This window comes from Nycticebus coucang, chromosome 4, assembly GCF_027406575.1.
Source record: "Nycticebus coucang isolate mNycCou1 chromosome 4, mNycCou1.pri, whole genome shotgun sequence".
NCBI lineage: Eukaryota > Metazoa > Chordata > Mammalia > Primates > Lorisidae > Nycticebus > Nycticebus coucang.
In genome coordinates this window covers 148184029-148199399 of record NC_069783.1, presented here as the reverse complement: position 1 = coordinate 148199399, position 15371 = coordinate 148184029, and the positions used below count along the sequence as shown (strand labels likewise).

General features: G+C 43.0%; 1 protein-coding gene and 1 pseudogene across 1 annotated transcript; both read right to left on the bottom strand.

The window, feature by feature from the left end:
* Positions 1-15371, bottom strand: part of LOC128584493 (sorting nexin-31-like) — a 51005-nt pseudogene that overhangs the window by 21601 nt on the left and 14033 nt on the right.
* On the bottom strand, positions 12811-14468 carry LOC128583186 (E3 ubiquitin-protein ligase makorin-1-like). The gene has a single exon (XM_053587197.1). It carries the CDS (start codon positions 14453-14455, stop codon positions 13601-13603), a length of 855 nt encoding a protein of 284 aa, XP_053443172.1. The 5' UTR covers positions 14456-14468; the 3' UTR covers positions 12811-13600.

The window sequence follows — 15371 nt, the reverse complement described above, 5'->3', positions numbered from 1 at the left end:
AAGTCTGTGTGAGGCCCGGAGTTTCAGATATTATGTTTAATTTTCCCCAAATGGGGGTGGGGGGAACCAGCTAGAGTATATGATCTTGCCTACCCGCCCACCCTTTCAAACACCAGACCAGGGCACCCTCCCCACCGCATCTCCCAGACACACACTCATCCTGTGACACTGCCTCCCAGCCCTCTTTCCACCGAGTCACACACCAAAATGACAATATTTGCACCGCACACTGGGGTAAGTGGGCATGATGCCACTGGAGGAGGCGGGGCCCACTAATGCCGCAGCACAGCTGAGGGGATGGAAATCTCTGCACAACCCCAACCCTCTCCTGGAACGAGGTCCTGCACCTCAGCATTCGGTCCTGCATCACAGTACACAGCCCCACAGCATGGCGTTCAGGACGTTTATTGCTGTGCCCCAGCAACACGGCAAACTCTGCAGGCGGACTGGGTGTCGGCTCACAGTAGCTGTTTGATATGTAGTTTTTGAGTGTACAGACAGTTAAGTGATAGGATCAAGCAGGACCAGGCACAATGAACACAGGATCATCTTCCTGACTGAACCTTAATGTCCTTTTCAAAATCATAATATCAATGTCCTTTATAAACATCTTTAGGAGCAAAGTTACCATTGTCCTTCTCTCCTAGTAGAAGCAAACAAAAAACATTTGGAAGGAAAACCGTCTTTGAAGAAACAGTCCTGAACCTGAACCTCTGGGATTTCAGAGGGGCTGCCAAGCACAGTGGCCAGTGAGGCAGGAGGTGGAGGGCTCAAGGTGCCTTGGGGCCCAAGCTACACATGAGCTGCCTCAAAGTGGTCAACTGCAGGGCTCCACAGTTCTGGGAGCACAACTCTGGGCCCATCTGACACCATCTGGTGGCAAGGGATGCTGAAGAGATGTGTAGACACTCCATTTTTGCAAAAAGCAACTTCTTAGCATGGCTGGGAAGAGAAAAAGGGACTGGGGTTAAGAACCATAATGGCAAACTCACATGTATGAACATTGCACCAGATATGCTAAATGCTTTAAGGGTATTGCTTAACTTAATCCTCAAAGCAACCCCAAAAGACAGGAGTACTTCTCCCCATTTTATAGGTGGGGAAACTGAGGAAGAAAGAGGCTAAGTAAATGGCAGTAAGTCATAGTAATCAAAAGTGGGGCAGCCAAAACGGGAATCCAGGTCCTACCACTCTGGAACCTGAACTCTTAACCACTAGGCCAGTTCAAGGGCTTCTGGTCTTTGTAGACAGAAGACTCTAGAAGACGAGATCATGACTCCACGTGCTGCAGCTCATGGCTTTACCACAAGACTAATGCACTGCTTGTGCCCTAGGGCACAGTGTTCATGAGAAAGTACTCTTTCTCACTAGAAAGAAAGGAATAGGAAACAAGACCCAGAAACACAAAAGACAGATTCAACTGACTCATTGTTAAATGAGACATGACTGTGTGTGTGTGTGTATGTTTGACATACACAAAAATGTATAGAAAGAGAATATAGAGGCATCTGGCTCTGAGGAGAGCATCAGATGCTTGTGTTGGAGTAAAGGTCGTCATGTTTCAGCACGCTTGAGCGTCTGTAGCGGCCAGTAGTTTTCGCCCTTGTGGTCCAAACTGGAAACAATGCAAGTGTTTGTCAAACAGTGAACAAATAAGTAACATGTGATATATACACATGGTGTAATACTATCCAGTAATTAAAAGGAACAGACTACTAATAAATGCTGCAACGTGGATGAACTTTAACAACATTATGCTATGTGAAGGCTTTGTGTCACTCAAGGATGTGACTGTGGACTTCACTCAGGAGGAGTGGCAGTGGCTGAACTCTGCTCAAAGAAACCTATACAGGGATGTGATGCTGGAGAACTATAGCAACCTTGTTTCAGTGGGGTATTAGTCCCTGAAGTCAAATCTAATGTTGAAGCAAGGAGCACCATGGATGGAAGAGAGAGGAATCTCAAGTTGGCCCTATCCAGGCAGCTACAAGATTGCATTCGGTTGAAGCATTGCGGGGGAGGGGGGGCGGAGACAAGATGGCTGACTGAAGCCAGCTTTCCACAGAGGCTCCCGTCCAGAAGGAGCGTTAAAGGACAGAAATTTAGCAAGTAACCTGGTGGATTAGAGCTGCACCAAGAGAGAAGTTTGAAGAATGCACATCAACACTGCTGAGGTAAGCTGCAACCCCAAGGATACAAACAAAAGGTACAAAATCCATCACCAAGCAGACGGGAGTACCCTCCCCAATAAGAATGGCTTGGAGTGCCCCACAGACAAATGAGCAGAGTTCAAAGGTCCTCCCACTCCACTCCACGGGAGAGACCCTCTAAAAACTGGACCTACCTGCCCTACTAGGTTGCCATGGCATTCTCCTGCCAGGCATAAAAATGTATAAAACTATATATATTCTCTACCTGCAACTCTGAGCTCCCAGCACTCCCCTCCACTCTCACTCTGAGGTCTGGAGGCCTGTCCCCCAGGAGTCCAGATTCTTGGGTGATTTCTCGAGGCCTGTGGACAGGGCCTGAACTGCAACTGGTCAGTGCTGGCTCTGGGGCACGGAAGTGAGGAGAGGACGCGAACCACACTGAAGCAGCGGTGCCCCAAGGCACAGAGCAGCAGCCGTCTTTTAGCAACAATAGGCCTCACTCCTGGATATTCTGAAGCCACACCCTCTGTCTCCCTGTGCAATCAGAGGAGGCCGGGCATCTACTCAGGTGTCAACCACCACAGAACAGATCTGGGATGGAAATGCAGGCCTCGTAAGTAAAGGGTTTGCCTGAGGCAGTACTGGCCTGCCGGAAAGTTACCAGGGCAGGGCTGACCCAGAGCACCATTTTACTGAGCCTAAGATGCACCCAGCCCTCAGGGGATCGTCAGCCTATAGACAAAGGAAGACAGGAGGCTAGAACTGATAGGTAACCAAATACAAACCTGCAAGAGCAAAGACAGGGCCTGAGGTGCAGGCTCTGGGAACTCAAAACAGCTTCTCTTCTGCAGGGGAATTTAGCAGGGACAGAAATAAATTCCCGCAAAGTTGTTCTGTTCTGTTAGTAACATCAATAAGGGGCGGGGCTGTAACTGAGTGAACACCCCCCCAGCCTCCATCAAGCCCTGGAGGTTGTCAGGCCTCACCTCCCCCTTCTAGGTAGAGGCAGAGTGCAGTGGCCTGGCTGAACAGAAATAGATTTCTTTGTGATTCAGGCAGGTGCAAACCCTTGGAGTATCTGATCACTACAGGGAACTGGTCAAAGCCCTGCGGGACTATCAGTTACTGGGTGTGACAGAGGTGCAAGGTGGGGAAGGAGGCATCAAGCTTACCAGACTGATCTATTTGCTGGGTGGGTCCTCCTGACTCCACGGAACACTGGAGCAAGCCATACCAGAGTAGTCACCAGACCCCTGCGATCTAGTTGCCAGAGACTTTTAAACTCTCCCACCTGAGACAGGTGCTGACTAAGACAATTTATTTGGACCTTTTGAACTGAGCCAATTGCCCAAAGACTATTCAGGTGGTGCCCTGGGTGTGTGGTTGTAGGAAGGTTTGATTTTCCTTTTCCAATTGGTGCCTGTGGGGGGTGGGGTGACTTAATCGCTGGTATTTCTCCACAGCTGAGACTTCAACCCAGAGTAACTGTTTCACTAGGGTCAGACAGAGACCAGCTGAAAACAAGACAGAACCACTTAGTACCACCACACCAAACAGGTTCCCAGTTTCTTAGGCCATAGCACTGTACAGGTCCTCAACAAAGCTCCAGGGGAAAAATCAAAAGGTGTAAAACAATCATGGGGTGGAATCAGCGGAAAAACTCTGGTAACATGAATAACCGGAATAGATCAAACCCCCCAAGGAAAGATATAGCAGATGTAACTGAAGATCCCATTCATAAACAGCTGGCCGAGATGTCAGAAATTGAATTCAGAATTTGGATTGCAAACAAGATTAATAAAATGGAGGAAAATTTGGAATTAGAAATTTGAGCAGCAATTCAAAAGTCAGAATTAGAAATTCGAGGAGAAATTCAAAAGTTGTCTCAAGAATTTAACGAATTTAAAGACAAAACCACCATAGATTTTGACGCACTGAAGCCAGAATTTACAGCCCTCAAAGATCTGAAAAATACAGTATAATCCCTCAGTAACAGAGTGGAGCAAGCAGAAGAAAGGATTTCTGACATTGAAGACAAAGCCTTTGAATGCTCCCAAACTCTCAAAGAGGAAGAGAAATGGAGAGCAAAAATGGATCATTTTCTCAGAGAGCTCTGGGATAATTCGAAGAAGGCTAATATCTGCCTCATTGGAATCCCTGAAAGTGATGAAGTGGCCTTGCAAGGCACAGAGGCCCTTCTCCATGAAATTATGAAAGAGAATTATCCAGACATGCCAAGAGATTCTGAAATTCAGACAGCAGACAGTTTCAGAACCCTAGCACGACTCAATCCCAATAAGACATCCCCCAGGCATATCATAATTAACTTCACTAAAGTTAATATGAAGGGGAAAATTCTGAAAGCAGCCAGACATAACAAATCCATTACCTACAAAGGGAAAAATATTTGAATGACTGCAGATCTCTCTGCTGAAACTTTTAAGCCAGAAGAGGGTGGTCATCGACTTTTAATCTCCTAAAGCAAAATAACTTTCAACCCCGGATCCTGAATCCAGCTAAACTGAGTTTCATTTATGAGGGAGAAATTAAATACTTTAATGACATTCATATGTTGAAGAAATTTGCCATAACTAAACCAGCTCTTCAGGATATTCTCAGACCTATCCTCCATAATGACCAGCCCAATCCTCTACCACAAAAGTAAACTCACTCAGAAACTTTTGATCAAACTCCAACTTCCACAGTGGCAAAAAGATTAAAAATGTCCACTGGACTTTCAAAAAACTCGATACCCAAAATTTTACCAGACTTATCAATATTCTCCATTAATGTGAACGGCTTAAACTGTCCTCTAAAGAGGCATAGGTTAGCTGACTGGATACAAAAACTCAGGCCAGATATTTGCTGCATACAAGAGTCACTTCTTATCTTAAAAGACAAATATAAACTCACGGTGAAAGGATGGTCGTCCATATTTCAGGCAAATGGTAATCAGAAAAAAGCAGGTGTTGCAATTCTATTTGCAGATATAATAGGTTTTAAACCAACAAAAGTAAGGAAGGATAAGAATGGTCACTTCATATTTGTTAAGGGTAATACTCAATATGATGAGATTTCAATTATTAATATCTATGCACCCCACCAGAATGCACCTCAATTTATAAGAGAAACTCTAACAGACATGAGCAACTTGATTTCTTCCAGCTCCATAATAGTTGGAGTTTTAATACTCTTTTGGCAGTGTTGGATCAATCCTCTAATAAGAAGCTGAGCAAAGAAATTTTAGAATTAAACCTAACCATCCAACTTTTGGATTTAGCAGACATATACAGAACATTTCATCCCAAAAAAAATGAATACACATACTTCTCATCAGCCCACAGAACTTACTCCAAAATCGATCACATCTTAGGTCACAAGTGTAACTTCAGTAAATTTAAAGGAATAAAAATTATTCCTTGCATCTTCTCAGACCACCATGGAATAAAAGTTGAACTCAGTAACAACAGGAATCTGCATACCCATACAAAAACATGGAAGTTAAATAACCTTATGCTGAATGATGGCTGGGTCAGAGATGAGATTAAGAAGGAAATTGCCAAATTTTTGGAACAAAATGACAAGAAAGACATAAATTATCAGAACCTCTGGGATACTGCAAAGGCAGTCCTAAGAGGGAAATTTATAGCACTGCAAGCCTTCATCAAGAGAACTGAAAGAGAGGAAGTTAACAACTTAATGGGATATCTCAAGCAACATTCCAACCCCAAACCCAGTAGAAGAAAAGAAATAACCAAAATCAGAGCAGAATTAAATGAAATTGAAAACAAAAGAATTATACAACAGATCAATAAATCAAAATGTTGGTTTTTTGAAAAGGTCAATAAAATAGGTAAACCTTTGGCTAACCTAACCAGGAAAAAAAAGAGTAAAATCTCTAATCTCATCAATTAGAAATGACAAAGACGAAATTTCAACAGACTCCTCAGAAATTCAAAAAATCCTTAATGAATATTACAAGAAACTTTATTCTCAGAAATATGAAAATCTGAAGGAAATTGACCAATACTTGGAAGCACGTCACCTTCCAAGACTTAGCCAGAATCAAGTGGAAATGTTGACAGGCCCATATCAAGTTCTGAAATAGCATCAACCATACAAAACCTCCCTAAAAAGAAAAGCCCGGGACCAGATGGCTTCACATCAGAATTCTACCAAACCTTTAAAGAGGAATTAGTACCTATATTACTCAACCTGTTCCAAAATGTAGTAAAAGAAGGAAGACTACCCAACATGTTCTATGAAGCAAACATCACCCTGATCCCCAAACCAGGAAAAGATCCAATAAGAAAAGAAAATTATAGACCGATATCACTAATGAATATAGATGCAAAAATATTCAACAAGATCCTAACAAACAGAATCCAGCAACACATCAAACAAATTATACATCATGACCAAGTCGGTTTTATCCCAGGGTCTCAGGGCTGGTTCAATATACGTAAATCTTCAGCACATAAACAAATTAAAAAACAATGACCATATGATTCTCTCAATTGATGCAGAAAAAGCTTTTGATAATATCCAGCATCCCTTCATGATCAGAACACTTAAGAAAATTGGTATAGAATGGACATTTCTTAAACTGATAAAGGCCATCTACAGCAAACCCACAGCCAATATCGTATTCAATGGAGTTAAATTGAAATCATTTCCACTTGATCAGGAACCAGGCAAGGATACCCATTGTCTCCATTGCTCTTTAACATTGTAATGGAAGTTTTAGCCATTGCAATTAGGGAAGAAAAGGCGATCAAGGGTATCCACATAGGGTCAGAAGAGATAAAACTTTCACTCTTCACAGATGATATGATCGTATATCTGGAAAACGCTAGGAATTCTACTACAAAACTTTTAGAAGTGATTAAGGAATACAGCAATGTCTCAGGCTACAAAATCAACACCCATAAATCTGTAGCCTTTATATATACCAACAATAACCAAGCCAAAAAAACAGTCAAGGACTCTATTCCTTTCACAGTAGTGCCAAAGAAGATGAAATATTTGGGAGTATACCTAACAAAGGACGTGAAAGATCTCTACAAAGAGAACTATGAAACTTTTAAGAAAAGAAATAGCTGAAGATGTTAACAAATGGAAAAATATACCATGCTCATGGCTGGGAAGAATCAACATTGTTAAAATGTCTGTACTACCCAAAGCAATATATAATTTTAATGCAATTCCTATTATCGCTCCATATTTTAAAGATCTTGAAAAAATACTTCATTTTATATGGAATCAGAAAAAACTTCGAATAGCCAAGACATTACTCAGCAATAAAAACACAGCAGGAGGAATCACACTACCAGACCTGGGAGTGTACTATAAATCGATAGTGATCAAAACAGCATGGTATTGGCACAAAAACAGACAAATAGATGTCTGGAACAGAATAGAGAGCCAAGAGATGAATCCAGCTACTTACCATTATTTGATCTTTGACAAGCCAATTAAAAACATTCAGTGGGGAAAAGATTCCCTATTTAACAAATGGTGCTGGGTGAACTGGCTGGCAACCTGTAGAAGATTGAAACTGAACCCACACCTTCCACCATTAACTAAGATAGACTCTCACTGGATAAAAGATTTAAACTTAAGACATGAAACTATAAAAATACTTGAAGAGAGTGCAGGGAAAACTCTTGAAGGAATCGGCCTTGGTGAATATTTTATGAGGAGAACTCCCCGGGCAATTGAAGCAGCATCAAAAATACACTACTGGGACCTGATCAAACTAAAAAGCTGCACAGCCACAAACATAGTAAGTCAAGCAAGCAGACAGCCCTCAGAATGGGAGAAAATATTTGCAGGTTATACCTCTGATAAAGGTCTAAAAACCAGAATCCACAGAGAACTCAAACATATTAGCAAGAAAAGAACACGTGACCCCATCTCAGGGTGGGCAAGGAACTTGAAGAGAAACTTCTCTAAAGAAGACAGACACGTGATCTACAAACACATGAAAAAAAGCTCATCATCCTTAATCATCAGAGAAATGCAAATCAAAACTACTTTGAGATACCACCTAACCCCAGTAAGAGTAGCCCACATAACAAAATCCCAAACCCAGAGATGTTGGCATGGATGTGGAGAAAAGGGCACACTTCTACACTGCTGGTGGGAATGCACACTAATACGTTCCTTCTGGAAGGATATTTGGAGACTACTTAGAGATCTAAAAATAGACCTGCCATTTGATCCTATAATTCCTTTACTAGGTTTATACCAGAAGACCAAAAATCACAAAATAACAAAGACATCTGTATCAGAATGTTTATTGCAGCCCGATTCATAATTGCTAAGTCATGGAAGAAGCCCAAGTGCCCATTGACCCACGAATGGACTAACAAACTGTGGTACATGTATACCATGGAATATTATGCAGCCTTAACGAAAGATGGAGACTTTACCTCTTTCATGTTTGCATGGATGGAGCTGGAACATATTCTTCTTAGCAAAGTATCTCAGGAATGGAAGAAAAAGTATCCAATGTACTCAGACCTACTATGAAGCTAAATTATAGCTTTCACATGAAGGCTATAGCCCAACTATAGCACAAGACTATAAGGAAAGGGCCAAGGAAGGGGAAGGGATAGGGGAAGTTAGGGTGGAGGGAGGGTAATGGGTGGGGCCACACCTACCATGCATCTTAGAATGGGTACAGGCAAAACTTACTAAAGGCAGAATACAAATGTCTACATACGATAACTAAGAAAATGCCATGAAGGCTATGGTGAACTGTTTGATGAGAATATTTCAGATTGTATATGAAACCAGCACATTGTACCCCTTGATTGCACTAATGTACACAGCTATGATTTAACAATAAAAAAACCCCTAAGAATCACAAGGATTATGCATGTCTAAAGTACAAAAAAAATTCTACGGAAAATAACTATAATTAAAAAAACCATAATAATACAATTGATTAAACTACTATAAAACTGAATTTTTATTCATCAACAAAGTTAGAAAATAAAAAGTTTTTTAACAAGTAAATCATTAACCACAGCAAAAAAAAAAAAAAAAAGATAGAGAATGTATTAAACTGAAACAACAGCTGTCCTTGAGCAGGGGGGACCATGAGGAAGGAAAGTTACTTTTCATTGTATACACTTTAGTGCTGTTCAAATTTTACTACCATCACCACTTCAGCCATAAACTTTTCAAAAAAAAAGAAAATATGTGTATATTTAAGCTACCAAGGGTATGTGAAAATACGAACCACTTGGGCGGCGCCTGTGGCTCAGTCGGTAAGGCGCCGGCCCCATATACCGAGGGTGGCGGGTTCAAACCCGGCCCCAGCCAAACTGCAACCAAAAAAAAAAAAATAGCCGGGCGTTGTGGCGGGCGCCTGTAGTCCCAGCTACTCGGGAGGCTGAGGCAAGAGAATCGCTTAAGCCCAGGAGTTGGAGGTTGCTGTGAGCTGTGTGAGGCCACGGCACTCTACCAAGGGCCATAAAGTGGGACTCTGTCTCTACAAAAAAAAAAAAAGAAAGAAAGAAAATACGAACCACTACATAAGAGAAGCCTCAAGGGCCATTCTCAAGTTGCATAGACCAGTAACGATATCAATAGCCATGGGCCCCTGTCTAAATGAAATGTGTTCTGATATTTGCAAATCCAAACAAGGTATCCTTCCTCCTCCTCCATGAGGATCCAGTTCAATGGTATATTATTGTACAACTTCAGTCCCTTCAGAGCTTTTCCATTCAGTCAAGTGCATACATGCAGGCATCAGAATGTTTTCATATAGTCATGTGTGACTAGATTAAGTGATGTGCTAAACAAACACACTTAGCAAAACGTCAGCCTAGGGGTCAAGGGGCCAGTGGTTACTCAGATCAACAAATGAAAGGGAGTTGCTGTATGTCATTCTGTTCATGCTTAATTGCCTCCATGACCCATTTACAACAAAGTTAGGAGCAGAGAATATATGAGTATTAGCTGCATAAGGCCCAGTGTTTTGATGTCGTCACCATGTTACGCTTGGAAATTACAGCTGCAGAAACAAGATCACAGACTTGTTAGGGGGCACTCAGCAAGAAGAGCTGCAGTTATTTTACTATGTCCTCGGGTTTTCTTCTTCAAGGCCAGTTTTGAGACGTATGATTCTTAGGCTATAGAAAAAGCTATGCTTAACAAAATAAGCCAATGGTCAAGTGACATACCTCCTTTTCCAGCTAGAATCTAAAACTCTCAAAGAAAAGAATTAAAAAGAAATTTAAAAAATTAAAAAAACAAAATAAATAAATAAGTAAACCTCCTGCAGGACAGGAATTCTCATAACCCTGACAGGAGTGCAGCCATTTTAGCAAATCAGGTCAGAAACCAGTAATCCCCCCTCCCCAGACTCCTGCAGTACCTCATGGCCAGAGTTCCTGGAAACACCCTACCCAAAATCCTGGTCCCAAGAATAAGTTCATAATCGTGACCAGCACTAAAGAGCCCCTGAATGTACTCCTGGCTCACTGCCCCATTCCAGCTATTCTTACAAGGCTAATAAAAGCCCTTTGCAACTGTGGGAGCTGAGCTGACACCTGATCAGTCTCCATTCTCCTTTCCCCTCTGTGAACGTCTTTCCTTGTCCCTGGACTGGCCTCCTCTCCTTTCTTGTGGACCTTCACCCTGATTCTTTGCCAGAACCTCCAAAAGAACAATATAGGAACCACCCTTCCATCTACTTGAAGTGAATATAGTTTTCCCGAGTCCAGGCTCTGTGGGGCTGATGCCACAGCACACGTCTGAGCATGGGCATGCACACGTGATTAATGAAGAGAGGTGTCCTGCGGGGGAGTCACGGCCTCAGTAAAGAAGCTTACCAGCTGTACCAGTTTTAAAAACTCGGTGAAGACATCGCTTCTCAATACGTTTGGGTCTATGGTCACTGAAAAACAAGGACAGCAAGCTGTTAGCAGAGGCTGGGCGGAGCCTATTAATTGCCCTGTCCTCCTGAGATCACTCCATGGCCTTGCCCATAGACAACTGCCTCCCTGAAGATGATGGGGGTTGTGACCTTTCAAATACAGGAAAATCCATAGTGCTTGCCTCCTCCTGGCAATCCTGACGACGCTGAACTCATTACAACCCATTACAGTGTTCCGGAATCTTACCTTATTCCTGCATGCCCCACTGCGCAACTCCCATTTGCTGCCTTACCAGGGTAACGGAGCTAACAAGGAGCAGCAAAAGGTCTTAAAACTTGTGTCTGGACTCCAAGCTTAGCAAGATGCATGGTAATTTGAAAAATTTAAATCAACCGAGAAACATTGATTAAATGACAGGAAGTTACAAAAGAAGTTACAAAAAACTCAGCAATGGTAAGGCAGAAAGATCTAAGGTCTTTCCTTCTTCAATATTTACAAAAATATTTTCACCCTGAGCTTTAAAGCCCTGGATGCCTATGGCCAGGTGCGGTGTCCAGACCAGGTGAGAGCTGCATCACGCCCAGCCTGCTTCTTCCCCTCTTTCCCCTCTTCCCACGAGCCCTGGACGCCCCCACTTCAGCTTAACTCACATACCTACCATATATTACACTGTTACGTTTCTTTCTTCTTCTTTTTTTTTTTTGTTGCTGTCTTACTGATTTCATCAAATAACCTCCACTAGCATTAAAACTATCACTGACTGGCCAAAACTATCACTGACTGGCTTCCTACGGGTTCTACCTTTCCCAAACAATGCCACGTTTTCAAAATAAACTAAGACAGAGAGTGTCTGAACATGAGAAACTCTTCCTAAAAGGCATACCCTCTTTCCACAGGGTAATTTCAGATTTCAGGGTGAGGGAAAGCCTTTGCTTTATTTTCTGCCATATATGTCACAGGGAAAACTAACTTTATATATCCATTAGCATGGATTCTTGGGGATGGAGAAAACTGTGGCAGAAAGTATTCACCAACTAGTGTTTACTGTGTGACTACTAAGTTCCAGGTACTAGGCTAAGCACTTCGTATATTTTAGCTCATTTAATCTCCATGACAAACCTGAGGGAAATATTTTACCGAAAGAAACTGAAGCTCAAAGCAGGTTAAGTATCTTGCCCAAGGTCACAGGCCAGTGAGGAGTAACAGTGGGATTTGACCCAAGGTGTAAGGGTCATGACTCTCAATCATGATGCTAAGCTACATGGCCATGCTCTCAGTCATGATGCTAAGCAAAACGGTCTCCTTACCCGACCTTGTCAAGGAGGGTACACAAGACATCCTGATGGTACAGATAAAGACCAGGCCTGGAAAAGTAATCCCTTAAGCTCTGTGATCATTTGTTAAAAAGGACAGGTCTTAAAGGACTATTTTGCTAAGACATGAGAAAACAAACCAAGAGACAATGAAAATTTAAAAGGGATTACATTTTGAACTTGAACGAGCTTATTCAACATGTCTAAAAAGAGGTATGGTTTCAAGAGAGAAAGGGGTGGGGAAAGGAAGAGCAGAGAGAGGGAAGGAGGGAGGGGGTGGGGCCTTGGTGCGTGCCACACCTTTTGGGGGCAAGACACGATTGCAAGACGGACTTCACCTAACAAATGCAATCAGTGTAACCTGATTTATTGTACCCTCAATGAATCCCCAACAATGAAATACAAAAAAAAAAAGAGGTATGGTTTCCATTATTTTTTTTTTCTAACTTTAAGATTTATTTTTGTAACTTTTTTAAACAGAGAAAACAACACACTCGTTGGGGGAAAGGTGAGGGATTGAGAAGACAGGTTCTGGGTAAAAATTATTAGGACAGCACCTGGAGTTGATAGGCCTGCCTAGGAGAGAAACACAGGCACTGCCACGCCAGCACAGGGGACAGATACTGTCTGGGGCTCAGCAGACCAGTCCACGCACCACGCAAGGTTGCTATAGATCCAAGTCATAAAAATCTTCCAGCTCATCATGAAATAAGTCCCACTCATCTTCAGAGTCTGTCAGTTCATCGTCCCCACCTGCAGCCAAAAGCATAAGCAACATCTCGCCCAGCTCAAAGGTGACAACCTCTTCATCGTTGTCAAAGGGACTGCTGTTCTCTCTTTCCTCAATGAGCTCCCAGAAGTGGTTCCTTCGTTGGGCCCGGTATCTGCTTGATGTTCCCACTTTCTGTCTCTGTGGCTCCTCTCTACGGCCATCAGGGTATGTATGCTTGTAAAAACAGTTCCCTCCAAATGGGCAGCTCCCACGTCCTTCATCAAAATACCTGCACGCCTTGTTGCTCGTTGCCTCCTTGTATTTCTGAATGAGTTTCTGCTTCTCTTCTTTCTCCTCCACCCAGTACTCACTTGGAATGACAAAGTTAGATGTGATCCGGCGTTCTGGGCAGGACTTTATGATCTTGCTCTCAAATTGCTTAGCACTCCTCCACTTGCGAATGCACTTGAGACAGTAGGTGTGGTTGCAGTTAGAGAGGATCCCGAAGCGGAGCTCACTGGGGTTGGCTTTCTCCTACACCACCTCCATGCAGATCCCACACACCATGTCCTTGCTGCGCTGCACAGCAAACGAGAGCTCCATGTCCTTCTCATGGGCCTCAATGCAAGATTTTATGTGTTGCGATCTCTGGGCAGCATCCATTGGATGTAGGACCTGCAGCCCACACATATCACATGAGTTCCCGTGGAGATATACACAGTTTTCCCCATATCGGCACTCTCCCACGGCAGCATAAGGGCAAAGCTGCTGCTTTGTTTCCACAGCGGTTTGCTCTTTCTCTGATTCTTCCTTGGTTACTGAGCCCTGCAGGGGTGCTTCAGGGCAGGAAGGCGCAGTACGCCCACGGTAGGGTTGTCCAGGAACAAACTCAATAACATTCACCCAGTCCTCTGGACCAGCTCCTACACTTTTAAAGTTTGAATTTCTTGACTCAGCTTCACCGGTATTCATTTCAACAAGTGGTCCAACTGAAGAGAGACTTGAGGAAGCAGCAACAGATGACTTTGCAGTTAGGTCTGTAGCAGTTGCTTCTTCCTGTTTCAATGGCTTGCTATGTTCATATCTGCAGCGGTCTCCATAAATACAGTACCCTCGCTGGTAATACTTGCACACTACACCATATGGACTGTCAGAGAGGTCATGAGAGTAGCGACAGTTATCTCCTTCTTTACAAACCCCATGCATAAAATACCTGCAGGTGACCTGTTTAGTCCAGCCGCTGCCGCTGCCGCCTCCTCCTCCTCCCGCCCCCGGGGACGGGGCGGCGACTGTGGGGAGAGGGGCGGGGGAGGCCGCTGCCACCACCGCCGCTGCCGCTCCTGCTCCTGATGTTGTGGCTGTTGTTCCTGGAGCCACAGCCTCCGCCATTACTGTTTATCCCACACCGGTTTCCATTATTAGAAACAAATGGGAAATAGATGGCTTCTAGAATTTTCACCTACTGTGCTTGAAAAAAATGCAGCTATAATAAAATGAGATAAATCTATAGTTGCTGACATAGAATGAGCTCTAAGATATATATATATATATATATTTTTTTTTTTTTTTTTGAGACAGAGCCTCAAGCTGTCGCCTTGGGTAGAGTGCTATGGTATCACAGCTCACAGCAACCTCCAACTCCTGGGCTCAAGGGATTCTCCTGCCTCTGCCTCCCAAGGAGCTGGGACTACAGGTGTCCGCCACAATGCCTGGCTAGTTTGTTGTTGTTGTTGTAGTTGTCATTGTTGTTTAGCAGGCCCAGGCAGGGTTCAAACCAGCCAGCTCCGATGTATGTGGCCAGCACCCTAACCACTGAGCTACAGGCACTGAGCCAGAAAAACTTTTTTCTTTAGCTATGAAAGACATTAGTGTGATAGTTGACAAAGTTTAAATATGGGCTCTAGATAACATTATTGATTTCCTGATTTTGATAACTACATTATGGTTATATAAGAGAGTGTCCTGAATCTTAGGAAATACACACAGAAATGTTTAAGGATAAAATGGCCTAGGCTCGTAATTCTCAAGTGTTTCCAAAAAATTATATATATATATATATATATATAGAGAGAGAGAGAGAGAGAGAGAGTCATAATATATACATACACATAAGAAAGAGAGTGGTAGTGCAGATGTAAAATGTTAACATTTGGGAAATATGAGTGACAAGCATACAAATATTCTTTTCATGGCTCAGCGCCTGTGGCTCAAGCAGCTAAGGCGCAACCCACGTACACCTGAGCTGGCAGGTTTGAATCCAGCCCGGGCCCGCCGAACAACAATGACGGCTGCAACCAAAAAATAG